At 45.7% G+C, this 15,998-nt stretch overlaps 1 protein-coding gene across 1 annotated transcript; it reads right to left on the bottom strand.

Annotated features, from left to right (window-relative positions):
- Positions 1-3,184: 3,184 nt before the first annotated feature.
- On the bottom strand, positions 3,185-4,521 carry LOC308492543 (annexin A1). Its single transcript, XM_081037682.1, has one exon. The coding sequence runs from the start codon at positions 4,506-4,508 to the stop codon at positions 3,468-3,470; it is 1,041 nt and encodes a 346-aa protein (XP_080893808.1). The 5' UTR covers positions 4,509-4,521; the 3' UTR covers positions 3,185-3,467.
- Between the last annotated feature and the right edge of the window lie 11,477 nt (positions 4,522-15,998).

Below are 15,998 nucleotides of genomic sequence, written 5' to 3'. Positions count from 1 at the left end.
CCAAGGATGACACACCAAAGGCGCAGATTGGGAAGGCACTGCTGAGGCAGGCCCTTCTTTGTAGGGTTAGCCCCTGTACCACAACTCCTCCACTGTCATAGCCAGTCCTCAAAACCCATGAGCCTGAGGGTCAATCCCTTCTATTGATGTGCAAATAGCAATCAAGGCTCAACTAAAACAGGGGGGGCACACACAATTCACACAAGGGACACCTAGAGTGCATGACTCAGGTGACCAGGAAGACTGAGCCACTGAGCCCCACAGCACACCTACTATGTAAGTCCACTCTACTAAGACTGGGAGACATAGCAACCCTACCTAATACATAGAAATAAACAAAGAGAGGCAGCCAAAATGGGGAGACAAAGAAACATCTCCTAAATGAAAATACACAACAAAGTTCGAGAAAAAAATCTTAACAAAATGGAGACAATTAATCTACCATATGCAGAGTTTCAAACACTGGTTATAAGGATGCTCAGTGATCTCAGGGAGAACTTCAATAAAGAGATAGGAAACGTAAAAATGGAGATAGAAACCATGAAAAAGAACCAGTCAGAAATAAAGAATACAATAATGAAAATGAAGAATATATTACAAGGAATCAATAGTAGATTAAATGAAGCAGAGAATCAAACCAGTGACATAGAAGATAAGATAGCAGAAAACAACCAATCAGAATAGCAAAAAGAAAAAAGAATCCCCTCCAAAATGAGCAGAGTTTCAGGGGCCTCTGGAACAACATCAAGTGTATCAACATTTACATTATTGGGTACCAGAAGGAGGAGAGCGAAAGCAAGGAATTGAAAACCTATTTGAAGAAATAATGATGGAAAACCTCCCCAACCTGGTGAAGGAAATAGATATACAAGCCCAGGAAGTGCACAGAGTCCCAAACAAGATGAACACAAAGAAGCCCACACCAAGACACATCATAATTAAAATGCTAAAGGTTAAACACAAAGAGAGAATCTTAAAAGCAGCAAGAGAAAAGCAGTTACCTACAAGGGAGCTCCCATAAGACTATCAGCTGATTTTTCAACAGAAACTTTGCAGGCCAGAAGGGATTGGCAGGAAATATTCAGAGTTATGAAAAGCAAGGACCTACAACAAAGATTATTCTACCCAGCAATACTATCATTTAGAATTGTAGAAGAGATAAATAGCTTCCCAGACAAGAAAAAGTTATAGGAGTTCATCACCACTAAACTTACATTACAAGCATTACCAGGAATCTTAGAGGTACTTCTTCAAGACAAAAAATAAAATAAAAAATATGAATAAAATGGCAATAACTTCATACCTATCAAGAATTACTTTCAATTTGAATGGATTAAATGCGCTTATCAAAAGATAGGGGGGCTGAATGGCTAAAAAAACAAGACCCTTACAAATGCCACCTACAAGAGACTCACTTCAGATCGAAAGACACACACAGACTGAAAGGGATGCAAAAAGACATTTCATGAAAAGGAAAACAAAAACAAACAAACAAACAAACAAACAAACAGCTGGGGTAGAAAAACTTAGATCAGACAAAATAGACTTTAAAACAAAGAATATAACAAGAGACAAAGAAGGACCTAGTAATCCCACTTCAGGGTATTTGAAGAAATCTAAAATGCTACTTCAAGGGGACATGCTCAACCATGTGTTCATTGCAACATTGTTTACAATGGACAAGATGTGGCGGCAACCTGGGTGTCCATTGGTGGAAGAATGGATAAAGAGGAGGTGGTGCATATATACAATGGAATATTACGCAGCCATGAAAAAGAATGAAATCTTGCCATCTGCGACACCATGGATAGATCTAGAGGATACTGTGCTGAGTGTAGTAAGTCAGACAGCAAAAGACAAATGTCATATGATTTCACTTATGAGTGGAATCTAAAAAACAAAATTAACAAATAAATGGAATAGAAACAAACTCATAGATACAGAGAACATTTTGATGGTTACCAGGTGGGAGAGGGTTTGGGGTGGGTGAAAAAGGGGAAAGGATCAAGAAGTACCAATTGGTTGTTACAGTAGTCATGGGGCTATAAGGTATCGCATAAGGATAATAGTCAATAATATGGTAATAACTATGTATTGTGCTAGGTGGGTACTAGTCAGGGGGAATCACTTCATAAATTATACAAATGTCTAACCACTATGCTGTACAACTGAAATTAATATAAAATAATATTGAATGTCAACTGTCATTGAAAAATTAAAAAGGGGGGAAAGGTGAAGGGGAATAAGAGATTCAAAGTTCCACGTATAAAACAAATAAGTCTTGAGGATGTAATGTACAGTATAGGAAATACAGTCAATAATACTGTGATAGTGTGGTACAGTGTCTGATGGTTCCTGGAACTTATCATGGTGATCAGTTCTCTAGCATAAGGAATACAATCAGAAATATGTTATTAACTATGTATAGTGCCAGGTGGGTACTGTTGAATAACTATGGTGTACACCTGAAACAAATAAAATATTTTATGTTAGGTATATTTTAATAAAAATCTTTACAAAAAAACTGAAAGTGAAATAAAGACATTCCCAGATAAACAAAAATTGAGACAGTTTTTTATATGTTATTGGATTCAATTTGCCAAAATTCTGTTAAGAATTTTTGTTTCTATGTTCATAAATGATATTGGATTATAGCTTTTTAACTCTTATAATACTGTTGTCTAATTTTGGTATCAGTGAAATAATGGCTTCATAAAATGAATTGGGATATATTTCTTCTTGTTCAATTTTCTGGAAGTTTGCATAGAATTGGTATATCATTTCTTCTTTAAATGTTTGCTAGAATTCCCAGGTCTAGTGAAGCCATTTAGGCCTGAAATTTTGTTTGTAGGAAGGTATTTAACTACAAATTCGAAGTCTTTACTAGATAGATATTCTTGTTATCTCTTGGTTCTTGAATGAGCTTTAGTAAATCATGTTTTTCAAGGAATTTGTCCATTTCATCTAAATTGTCAATTTTATTAGCATAAGGCTGTTCAAAATATTCCCTTTTTATTCTTTAACTATCCATAGACTCTATAGTGAAGTCACTTCTGTAGTGTCTTCTTTTTTACTGGTCACTCTGGCTAGAAGTTAATCAGTTTCATTGATCTCAAAGAACCAGCTTTGATTTCATTGGGTGATTTTTCTCTATTGTTTTTCTTTTTTTTTTTTTTTTGTCCTGTAAAATCATTTTATTTTCTGTTACATAGACATCTTTCTCAGGTAATGTTACTAGAACCTATTTATGGGGTTTTATAGTCGGGGTAAATATATTTTTCAAAAACTTTTTTCTATTATACAGAGTTGTGATACAAAAAATGATTTATAGGCTACAGTTTCAGAAGGCAGTTAGCTGGACTAATACTACTGAAGAAACTTTCCTATTTAAGTCTATAATATGGAATGAAAAGATATGATTAAAAAATTTTCTGATCAAAAAAAGCTTGAGACCATCAAAGGAATGTTTATTGTCCTCCACAGAGCGCCACCAGGATTTTCTCATAATCTCCTTTGGTTTCATCCAGGATAGCTTGGCAGAGAGAGATACCATACAACTTCTGATAGCATGCTTTGATATCATTCATGTCGACTTCAGAACGAGAAACCATAATTCTGATCAATGTCTTATGACGAGTTCCAGCACCCTTCATGGCCTGATGAAGCTTCTCAGCAAAGAACATTGGCTTGTTTGTGGCACACTTCACAATTGTTGTGAAGCATTTCTCGATGTCACCTTTCATCTCCAGGTCCAGAACTTTGTTCATGTCGTGCTTACTGTACTTGGCGTATTTCTGAAACACTCTGCGAAGATGGGAATAGCTTCTGGTGGTAAGAATGGTATTGAACACATTCACATCTGTCCCTTTTCTCCTTTCCCCTGCTTCATATAATGCCCTGGCGTCTGAGTCAGCCAAATCTTCACTTTGGCTAAAATCCTCAGATCGGTCACCCTTAATAAGAGAAAGCAAAGCCTTCTGGTAATCTCCAGATGTGTCTGAGGTGATGTCTTTAGCCAGGTCTCTCTTCAATTCTTCTCTATAGACTCTGTTAATTTCTCTGATTTCTCTGTTAGTTCTTGATGCCAAAATTTCATTCAGAGTGTCTTCATCAGTTCCAAGGCCCTTCATGGCAGCACGGAGTTCATCAGCATCAAATTGGGCTGGAGTTTTTAATAGAGCCAAAGCAACTTCCTCAAGGTGACCTGTAAGGGCTTTCCTCAGAGTTTCATCCAGGGGCTTTCCTTTTTCCTGGAGATATGCTGCTTTGATCTGCTGACGCTGTGCATTGTTTCTCTTGGTGAGAATGTCAATGATGGTTGCTTCATCCACACCTTTAACCATTATTGCCTTATGCAAGGCAGCAACATCCGAGGATGGATTGAAGCCAGGATAGGGGCTCACTGCTGACCCGGGACCACCTTTGGATCCTTTCACAGTGTTAATGTATTCCTGCTCTTCATTGTCAATAAACCAGGCCTGCTTGAGGAATTCTGATACCATTGCCATTTTTAAAGAAGTTTCTTTTTATCCACCTTCTTCCAAAGAACTGAAAAGAGACTGTTCTCTGATCCTTTCACACTAGAAGTCTCTCTATTGTTTTTCTGCTTTTCATTTATTTGAGTTCCACTCTGATTTTTATGCCTTTCTTCGTCTTACTTTGGGTCTCACCAATCTCCTCCTCCTCCTCCTCCTTCTTCTAGTTTCTTAAGGTGGAAACGCACTTCAATCCTTTTAAATTAATTGAGGTTTCTTTTGTGGCCCTGAGAATGGTCTTAGTAAATGTTCCATGTGCACTTGGAAAGAACGTGCATTCTGCTGTCATTAGGTAGGGAGATGTATAAATATCAGTTAGGTTGAAAAGCATGTTGAGAAACCATAAACTGGTCCAGTCAGTGAAAAAAAGTTTGGGGGCTGTTACAGAAGCTGCAGAAATATTTCTCAGCCACAGTGAAGGCTGAGGCCATGTAGGATGGGCAAACATCTGGCTCTGGCATGAAGAGGTCCAGGAGGGAGGTGCAGGTTCAATGTCATCTTGGCCCTGGGCCTGTCTACATTGTGGCCTTTCTGGTTGCCCCCATTACAGGTCCCCTCTGCTGGGCTGGGCTGGTGCCCAAAGTCCAATTTCCACCCTCCTGAAGGCTCCACGATTTGATATGGTGACTGGGCTGACCAATGAAGTTCTGGCTACAGAGAGACCCACACTGGATTATGTGCCCACTCAGGGGGGTTCAGGCACTGTATGTTTGCGTCCTGGCTCTCCTATTCCCAGAAAGATGGCAGGCAGCCTACCCTGAGTCTTACTCTCCTTCTCTGATCATGGGTCCTGTTCCCACACCCAGTTCTGTCTCCTTCATACTCTTCCCCACCACCTGCAACCCCTTGGCTCAGGCACAAATAAGCTGTCATGACCTATTACAGGCTGAACTGTGCCTGCTTCCAAATCCGTATGTTGACATCCTAACCCCAAGTACCTCCAAAGGTGACGATATTTGGAGATCAGACCTTTAAAGAGGTGATTGAGTTAAATGAGGCCATTAGGGTGGAGCCTAATCCGGTATGGCTGGTGTCCTTATGAGAACAGGAAATTTGGACACACAAAGAGACACCAGGCACATGTGTCAACACAAAGACAACCATGTTAAGAGGGTGACCATCTGCAAGCCAAAGAAAAACACCTCAGGAGAAACCAAACCTACTGGTACCCTGATCTGGACTTCCAACCTTCAGAACTGTGAGAAAATAAATTTCTGTTTAAGCCACTCAGTTTGTGGTATTTGGTTACGGTAGCTCTAGCAAATTAATATACCACCCTTCATCCCCTTGCCACACTACATACATACAAGCCCTTTTTGTCCACTGAGGCAGATGGCCCAGCTGTAACCTCAGCCAGTGTGCAGTGCTGGGAACAGATCTTTTTTGCTCTTGGCTGGGCCAAGGGGTTACAGGCCAAGAATCTGGGGGCAGAAGAATCTATCACCAGCAAAGTTTGGGGCAGAACCTGTTTCTTCCATACCTAGATCCTCTAAATTCTGAGAAACTCTGTATTAGTTATCTATTGCTGCATAATAAATCACCCCAAAACATTAATAAATACTGATTAATCCACACAGTGCCTGTGAGCCAGGAATTCAGGCACCGCTTTGCTGGGCAGTTCTGGCTCAGGGTCTCTCGTGAAACTGAAGTCAAGATGTTGACTGAGACTAGTGTCATCCGAAGACTTGACTGGGGCTGAAAGGTCCACTTCCAAGATGGCTGGTTCACATGGCTATTGGCTGGAGGCCTCAGGTCCTCATCACATTGATCTCCCCTTGAAGCTGTGTCTATGCTCACAGTATGGTGGCTAGCTTTCTCCAGAGCAAGTGATCCAAGAGAGAGGAAAGTAAATGCTGCAATGTTTTTTATAGCCATTTCTTGGAAGCCACGCTCTATCATTTCCACAACATCCTGTTGGTTACACAGGTCAGCTCTGCTCAGTGTAGGAGGGGAATGCACAAGGCGAATACCAAGAGATGAGAATCATTGGGCGCCATCTTTGAAGCTGGCTACCACAAACCCCAACTATTTCCTGTCCCCACAGGAAGCCAGGCAGTTGCCAGGGGTGGAAAAGCTATTTTAATTATGTTGTAATTGGCTATGGGGAGGGGATGAGGCAATGCCAGCTTGTCATCAACAGCCATCTAAAGATCTCAGCTGGCTGTGCCCAAAGCTGCTGTCCTGAACTGCTCTGCCACCCCCATCCTATTGTCACCTCTGCCCTCTGCCTGGCCCAGCTCCCACTAGGGCCAAGTTTACCTCAGCACATTCCAGGGCCCCCAGTAAATGGACTGCCATGTCCTCTGGGCAGCAAAGGGTTAGGAAGGCTAGAATCAGACGTGGGTGAAAGATCCATTCAAAGTGAAGGCCGATGGATTTCAGTGCAACAAAGAGTCTGACAAGGTCATTGACATGGTTTCAAGTTCCAATTGCAACTAACCTTTGAGACACTACTTATATCACAGAAGAATATCCATTATTATCTGAAAAAGCTATTAAAATGCTCCTCCTTTTCCCACCTACATAGCTGTGTGAGGCCAAATTTTCTTTATATACTTCAACCAAAACAACAAATCAGAATGCAGAAACAGATATGAAAATTGAGCTGTGTTCTGTGACGTCAGACATAAAAAGATTCACAAAAATCTAAAAAGGAAGGAAGGAAACCATTCTTTTCACTATTTTTTTTTTTTTTAAGATTTTTATTGGAGAAGGAGAGCAGGACTTTATTGGGGAACAGTGTGTACTTCCAGGACTTTTTTCCAATTCAAGTTGTTGTCCTTTCAATCTTAGTTGTGGAGGGTGCAGTTCAGCTTCAAGTTGTTGTCCTTTCAGTCTTAGTTGTGGAGGGCGCAGCTCAGCTCCAGGTCCAGTTGCCGTTGCTAGTTGCAGGGGGCAGAGCCCACCATCCCTTGTGGGACTAGAGGAATTGAACTGGCAACCTTGTGGTTGAGAGCCCACTGGCCCATGTGGGAATCGAACCAGCAGCCTTCGGAGTTAGGAGCATGGAGCTCTAACCGCCTGAGCCACTGGGCCAGCCCCACTAATGTTTTTAAATATATAGTTATTTTAAATACAAAATATTGTTATGTTAACAAGAAATACACTTATTGTTATTTTTAAACAGATTTTTTTTAAAAGTTTTTGATTTCTACTGTGATGTATTAGTTTCCCATTGCTGCTGTAACAAATTACCACAAACTTAATGGCTTAAAACAACAAAAATTGATTCTCTTACTGTTCTGAGGGTCAGGAGTCTGAAATGGTCTCAATGAACCAAAACCAAGGTGTCAACAGGGCTGTTTCTTTCTGGAATCTTGAGAGGATGATCCATGTCTTGTCTTTTCCAGCTTCCTAAAACTGCCCATTTCTTGACTCACGGCCCCACACCCCATTGCCTTTTCTCCCCCTGCTTCCATCATCACATCACCTTCTTCTGACTCTGACCCTCTGGCCTCCCTCTTCTAAGGGCCCTTGTGATGACATTGGGATAATCCAGGACAATCTCCCCACGTCAAGATCCTTGATCACACCTGCAAGTCACTCTGCTATACAAGGGAACATTCACAGGGGTTCATATCAAGGTGTCGGAGAGCTGTGTTCCTTCTGGGTGCTCTAAAGGAGAAGCTGTTCCTTGCTATTTCCAGCTCCTGGAGGCTGCCCGCATTCCTTAGTTTGTGACCACGTTGCTCTGACCTCAGCTTCTATTGTCCCATCTCTCTCTGCTTCCATCATCACATCACCTCTCTCACTCTGAACCTCCTGCCTCCCTCTTATAGAGACCCTAGAAACGACATTGGACCCATAGGGATACCCGAGGATCATCTCCCCATCTCCAGGTCCTTAACTTAATCACACCTGCAAATCCCTCTGCCATGTAAGTAACATATTCACAGATTCCAGGGATGAGGATGGCCCTCTTTTGAGGGACATTATTTTATTTTTGTTTTTCTTAATGTTTTTCTTTTCTTAAATTATTATTAGTTTCAGGTGTACAAACCAATGTAGTAGTTAGACATTTATACCCCTCACAAAGTGATAACCCCCTCCCCCAATCTACTACCCCTCTGACATCACATACAGCTGTTACATTTCCACTGTATTCCTTATGCTGTACTCTACTTCTTGTAGCCATACATATATATGTATATATATATATATATATGTATATGTATATGTATATATATATATTTAAAATTATAGTTGACATTCATTATTGTTCAGCTTCAGCTTCAGGTGTACAGCACAATGATCAGGCATCTACATCATCCCTGAAGCGGTCTCCCTAATGAGACAAGTGTCCATCTATTTTTATTTTTTAAGAAGGGCGCAGCTTACAGTGACCCATGTGCGGATTGAACCGGCAACCTTGGTGTTATTAGCACCACGCTCTAACCAACTGAGCTAACCAGCCACCCTTGAGGGGCATTATTTAGCCTATTAAGTAGGGCCACCAATCGATAGCTATAACACACAAAAGCTCTTTGCAGTCTTCAGTAATCATAAGAGCATAAAGGGGTTTTGAGCATGAAGGGCTGCTCTGGGCTGTGGACATGGAATGGGCCTGGGAGTTCTTCTTCAGCAGACTTCCCTGTTTGACACCCAGGGAAGCTGGGCCAGGTCATCGCACAAGGGGAGTGCAGGCCATGGCCCCACACCAGGTCGGTGTACCTGCTGTCCAGGGTAGAGTGGATGGTAGTGGGAAGACCTTGGCTCTGCAGCAGAGAGGGCTGAGTGCAAACCATGCCTCCGTCTCTCTGTATTGCAGGCCTCATGATCTCCAGATGTACACAAACTTGTGAGCTTCTATCCACCCCACCCTATGTCCTCCCACCCCCATTCAAGCCATCCCATCCAGCTGCCCAAACCCTTGTTCCCCTTCACATACCACCTGCCTCTCCAGCCAGTCCATCGCAAATCTCATCAATGTTCCTTCAAAAACGCCTCTTGAACTGAGCCCTTCTCCCCCCAACTCCACCTTGCTCCGAGTTCCTACCACCTCTCTTCTCAATGGTTGAAAAGCTTCCTTGCTGGTCTCTTAGCCCTCAGCCTCATCCCACCCAATCCTCCTTCGGCCACAGTCCCCAGGAATATATGCAATGAAAATCTGACCACATCACAGCTCCCCCCTGCTCCTGGAGCAAATGTCCAGCGTGGCCTGTGGGTTGCTTCCAGTCAGCATGCGCTGACCCCACAGAACCCTCCAGCCCCACTTCTTGCCATATCGCCAGTCGCACCCCAACCTCTGATCAGACGAACATCCTTTAGCTCCTCAAACTCGTCTCCATCTCTGGCCTGTGGACTTCGGCATGTTCTGTCCCTGGCTCTCTTTTCCCCTCCCCTGCGTTTGGGATAATTCCCGAACCTCCTCGGACACTAGCTCTTTTGGGAAGCCTACCCTGGACTGGTTGGAGGTCCCCTCTCTGCCTTGCAGTCACACTTCCTAGGCTTTTACCTGCTGGGACGCCCACCCCATCCCAGGTTTGGCCCACAGGGAGTGTCAGGAAATGTGTGTGAACAAGTAAATGAGAGCTCCAGGTACAAGGGGACAAGGCTTATCCGTAGGGAGGCCCCCCCCACAACCAGATTAGAAAGGATCTCAGCAGGTACCTTGGGGAGGCAGGATTTGCACTCAGACCAGGAGCCGGGAGACCTTGGTAGGTAGATAGGACACATGTTTATCATTCAGGACCAGACTCTCAAAAGAGGGCCATTAGCAAAGCATAGCAGGGTGAAGGGGCCCACAGAGTGGGTGTCACAGGCATGCAACCTGCAGCCACAGAGCCCTATGCCCAGAAGGGCTGTGTTCTTGGCTTAATGCTCTGTTGTCGCTGTGTTGAAATGCTTCATAATTTTTGACTTAAGGGGCCCTCATTCTCATCCGATTATGTAGCCAGTCCTGGGGACCCAATAGGGATGGAGAAGCATCCCGGGACTTGGAGTCCCCAGACCTGGAAGGGAGAAGTGTCACAGGAGCCCAGGCAGAGTTGGAGCCCTACAGGACCTGTCCCACCGTGGCGGGCTCAGCCGCTGGCCCCATGGTGGTGCCTCTGATCACTCTCAGTCAGCCTCCTGTTGGGTTTAGCTCTATGTGGCACAGGAGGAAGCAGAGCTAGGTGGGGACAAGTGGACTGGAGCCAGCACAGCACCTGCACAGACTTGGGAGGCCGGTTCCTCAAAAGCTGCTCAGAAGATGGGATGTCCGGACTGGGAACTGAGGGAGGCATGACCTTAGCCTGGCAGAGAGGAGGTGGAGGTGTGTTCTGGGCCAAGGGAAGAGTGTGTGTGAGCGTCCAGAGGAGAGAGTGTGGGCTGTACAAAGATTGAAGCTGGGTGTAAGGTGGGGGATGGGGGATGCTGGAAGACCCCTGTCTTTGTAGCTGTTGAGAGGATGAAGTGAGTCAATGCATTTGGGGCATTTAAGCCGTGTCTGGAGTTTGGTAGGTGCTATATAAGTGTTGGCAATCATCATCGTCGTAGTCATTATTATTATTATTGTTATTATTATTATTAATGAGGTTGGAGAGGTCAGTTGAGGCCAGATCGTGGAAGGGTTTAGTCAGAAAGGAGCTTGTCAGCCCGAGGTTAGGAAGAGTCCCCCGTGGGAGGGTGGAGAAGGGACAGGAGGGGGAAGACCATTTAGGACACGGCTGCCATCGTCATCCAAAGCTGCCAAAGGGTGGCTGTGGCTTGACCTCAGTGGCGCTACGGAGATAAAGGGCAAAGGATGGGATTGAGAAAGTGGTCAGGACGAGGCCTACGTGTCTGGCCCACAAAGTCCAAGAACTGGATGGAGAAAGGTCACACCTGTTGAGTGCAGGAGTAATGGCTTGCAGAGGGGTGAGCTTCCTCACATGGGAAGGTGCAAGCAGGGGGAGAGGGCCTCCTGCCCAGGATGCTGTAGGGGTGCCTGCCCTGGGATGGAGGGGGCCTTCCAGCTCTGACAGGCAGACTCTGGATTGTGGCTTTCAGTTACGTGACCCTGGCCCTTAGGAAGACATCTGTAACCAGAGGTAACTTAGGTCGGCCTGGTCTACACATGGGGTAGCCAGCATTCCTCAGAGTCTCAACGTGCTGTCGGCAGTTCGTGAGGCGCTCTCACGTGCACACGCGGGCCCACGTACCTATCCACCTGGCATCACCCACCATCCTTGTGTTCTTCTGGGTGCCCAGGCCGCCCACTAGTGCTAAAGGCGTACGGTTCAAGTCTTCATGAGACTCTCGCTCTCTGGGCTGTTGTTCAGCTGGGAGCTCGGGGAAATGCCCACATCCTGCTTCCCGTGAGGTCCCCGGGTGAGATACGTGCACAAGGAAATCAACAGGCAGCTTGGCTCTGAGACACTCAGAAAAGCTTGTACTGGGTCTGGGGCCCTTTAACATCACCAGGTAACAAGTCTCCCTATGGGATCAAATGACTGACCATTGATCCTGAGCAAGCCACACAAAGCTTTGTGCGCTCTTCCAGAGGAGAAAACACATTGCAACTAGGGCTGAATTCCTGTGGCAAGTCCCCGTTGCTGCCCTGGTGTTTGTGGCTTGCTGTGTGCTGTTTTGATGAGAGAACAAAGTGGGACTCACCCCTGGGGGTCCTAGATGAGGGATGAAAGTTGTGACCTGCTTCAAGTGAGTCAGACAGTGGTGATGGGCTGTGCTGAGCCCACCGTTTCTGCCCGAGGAGGGGTGATAACGATGTCCCCTCTTTGACTTGAAGACGATCCCCACCACCACGTCCACAGCCATTTCCCTTTTGGGCTAGTTAACCTATTTCCTGTTTGTGTGATGTCTCCATCAGGACTGTTTTACAGAATGTACAGGCCTCCTTGAACGTCTCTGTATATGGAAGTAGAGACTTTAAGGTTAGGAGGAGACTAGTCTAATCCCACTCCTTCTCACTTTAATCTGATGCCCCCGTTTCCTAATCTAGGCTCCTGGGCTTCACCTACTCATCTGTCATCCTCCACATGACACTTCTTTCACAGCTCATCATTCTCTATTGTTTAAAAATCTCCCACCAGTTAAGTACCTGTTTCCTCCCAATCTGTCTCCCTGAGCGAGTGGAATCTGAAACCAGTCCCTCCTAAATATTTAAACCTGAGAACACAAAGGAGCAAGACACTCCTGAGCTGACCACCCCGATTCACCCCTCTAGATCCATTTCCTGTTGCCTTGCTGTCCCATCAGGCAGGAAAGTAGCTTCTGTCCGCAGCACCCCAAGTCCTGGAGGCAGGGTCATCTGGAACCACTGCTATCTCTGGACATAGAGCTGGCTACACGATTTGTGGGGCCCAAAGCAAAATGAAAATGTGGGCCCCTTTCTTCAAAAATCATTAAGAATTTCAAGATGGTGACAGCAGAGCTGAGCATGGGGCCCTGAACATGGAGTCGTGTGTGACTGCAGAGGTGGCACATGTGTGAAGCAAGCCCTGCTGGCACCAGACCCTGTGGTTTTAGAATACCCGTGTCTCGTGTTTAGAACGAGACACTGGGGTGGTCTAAGACCACTCTCCTGTGGTCTTTATGTTCATTTCCCAGCTACCTTTTGTATCCTCTTTTCTGGACAGCCAGCTAGAAATCCTGGCTGGCGTGGCCTGCCCTTGGCATCTGCAGGGCTGTTGGGTATCCTTTGACATTCATCTGGAAGATTCTGCCCCTTGACACCATCTTGTCTCTCTCCTGCCGTGGCTGGGTTGATATCGGTCAGGGACTTGGGCCATGTGAGGGTTGACTGCAAATCAGTACCCTCTTCCCCTACCTTTTCGCTGGTGTTTCTCACACTGGGCCAGCCCACTTCTCCAGCCTCACCCTCTGTTGCTCCTCCCACGTGCTGAGAAACACACACGCTAGACTTCCCTCTGATCTTGAGGCATTTCAGGCCCTGGCATGACTTGACTATGAGGTTTTGAATAGTGTGGCAGAGAGAATGCTGTAGATTCACCAATTTCACTGCCCACACTGCCTTGCCTACAAGAAGACTGCATTTCCTTGCAGCCAGGTGAGCCCGTGTGACTGGTTATGGCCAATGGGCTGTAGGAGAAAGTGAAGCATGGTGCAGGACTACACTCTTAGGCCTCACCCTTAATATCTCTTGGAGAACCGCTGCCAACACTCCATAAGCGCCCTGCCTGTTTTTGACACTAATGGTGCCTTGAATCCACAAGATGTTGGAGCTAAAAAATGGAAGAAGTCCATCTTTACATAAGCAACAAAACACCCTTAGAAACTACAAGATGCTCTCTTCCTAGACAAAGGGCCCAGGGGACACTCCAGGAAGATCAGCTTTCTCCCTGTTTTCCCAGCCTGGTTCTTGCCAGCTGCTTCAAAAAATTTGTTTTGAAAGTATACTGACTGTGGAGGAAAAATCATGGTAGGACCTTGGGCATAAATTCTGCTCTCTGGGCCTCAGTTTCCCCATCAGAGAGATGGAGGAGGCTGATCCTTTCAGATCCCCCAGCCTCTCGTGTTGGGATTCTGAGCCCGGCAGCAGCAGACACTGGCCCCTCTCACTCCCTCTGGCTGCACCTAAGGGGAGACTGATCATAATCTTTGTACTGAGCTCCCACAGGTCAGCTTCCATTGCCTCTGGAAGTCTGAAAGGTGATAACTGTCATCTGTGTTTGTGAACACAAATGGACAGGGAGGGGAGGATGTGACTTTGAAGGTGTAAAGCCTGGGGTTTCAGTGCTAGCTTTGCCACCACTCCCCAGCTTGATGACCTCGGGCAAGGGACACATTCTCTATGAAGAACAGAATCGACTGAGCTGGGATTAAAAGATGTCAGCAGCAGACTTTTTTTCTCTGAGACTCGATTTCCTCATCTGTAAAATGTGAACATAACCACGTCCACCCCGTGGGGTTGTTGGAGGATGGAATGAAATAATACACAGTGTGTAGGGTTTAGCAGGGAGCCTGGTCCTTAGGCATTTAATATATGTGCACCACTGATGTGGCCAAGTACCTGCTCTTCAGCAAATGTTAGTCCCTGGAGGAGCTTGCTCCTCCCGCTCTGTATGCACACCCATCACCAGGGGTCTCACCCAGAGTGGTTTGAATGCTGTGGCTGCTCACAACCCTTTACCTGTTGTGGGTGTTACGGAGTAGGAGTCTTTCTGGGGGTGGGCCCCTAGTGCCTGTCAGAATTTTAAAGATGTAGCAGGCATCTTTTCTAGAGAGCACTCCAAGTCCCAACAAACTCGTAGTTAGAGCATAAGCCCATACAAGCCACCCCACCAACCTACTGCAGACCTGTTGGCGGAAGATCAGACACCCTGATTGCTGAGGATTAATTACTGACTTGGTGCCCAACTACTGGGGGAGAATTTGCAAGAGTCTTTCTTTTTTCTCTTTCCAAAGGCACAAACATTTGTACTGCAAGTAGCCCAGGGGGCCCGGAGATGTTTATTTTGTAGTTAACAAAGAGAAGAACCTTTTGGTTGGGAACTAAGTGTCCTGCTGGCCCAAGGGAGAAGCTTCTGGGGGACTCCGTGCAGCAACAGGTGTCTCTGGGGGTGACTGAGGGTGGGGTGGGGCAGCTTCACTCCTCCCTGATGGATTAAGTTCCTTTTATAAGCAGAAAACAGGATGCTCTGAAATAAAGATCTTCCTATTGTTGGGTCCTGTGGGGTTAGAACCCAGAGGACTGACCTTCTGGCAGAGAGTTAGCAAATCAGAGGGCTTCTAGGTGTCATGGGGAGAGTGAGAGTTATGACCAGGCTCAGGGCTTGGAGGGTGGTGTGGGATCAGTGGTTCCGGGCTAACCTTCTTCCACCGCTCTCTGTTCTTACCACTGGGCGGCGCTGGTGAGCAAGGCAGCACCCGGAGGGCTCCTGCAGGGAAACCCAGGGTGCAGGAAGCTGGGTGTGGGGTTGTGCTGAGGGGAAGCCTGGCTGGCAGGCAGCCCCTTGGAGCCTTCCCTTTGCACCCTGGGGGCTTAGCCTGCCTATTTGCCCACTTGGGGTTAGGAGGGAAATATGAGGACATCCAAATTCTCTATTTGTTCCTGACCTGAAGCAACAGATAAAGAAATCTGCTGCAGCCAGGAGGACAGCAGAGAACGGTATTTTCACCCAATCGATATGTCCCTGAGAAGGTGAAGGTCAGTAGATACTTTTATGAAATAAGGCCACGTATTGAATATTTAAGCTACTTAAAGGAACCGAGTCATGAATTATTTTCCAAGGAGGGAACTGCCCTTATTTTGTGCACTGTGTGCTTAGAATTTGATAAATGGGGTTCTTAATCCCAAAGGGCATATCCGAGGTCCCTCAGACTCTTGGTGGTTCCTGTGAGGTCTGGTTTGAGAACCGTGTGATTCAGCTTTCATTTGCAGAGACAGGACTATGGGCAAAGCCCATGATACGTTGAATCCTTTCCAGACCTTTGTAGTTAGGAGTATTACCACCACCCTTGGTTTACTGATAAAAATCATTAAAATGCCAATGACAGAGCTAAACTCTTTACCTTTAT

Source organism: Rhinolophus hipposideros, assembly GCF_964194185.1.
Source record: "Rhinolophus hipposideros genome assembly, chromosome: 24".
In the NCBI taxonomy this organism is placed as follows: Eukaryota; Metazoa; Chordata; class Mammalia; order Chiroptera; family Rhinolophidae; genus Rhinolophus; species Rhinolophus hipposideros.
This window is presented reverse-complemented; position numbering and strand designations above follow the sequence as displayed.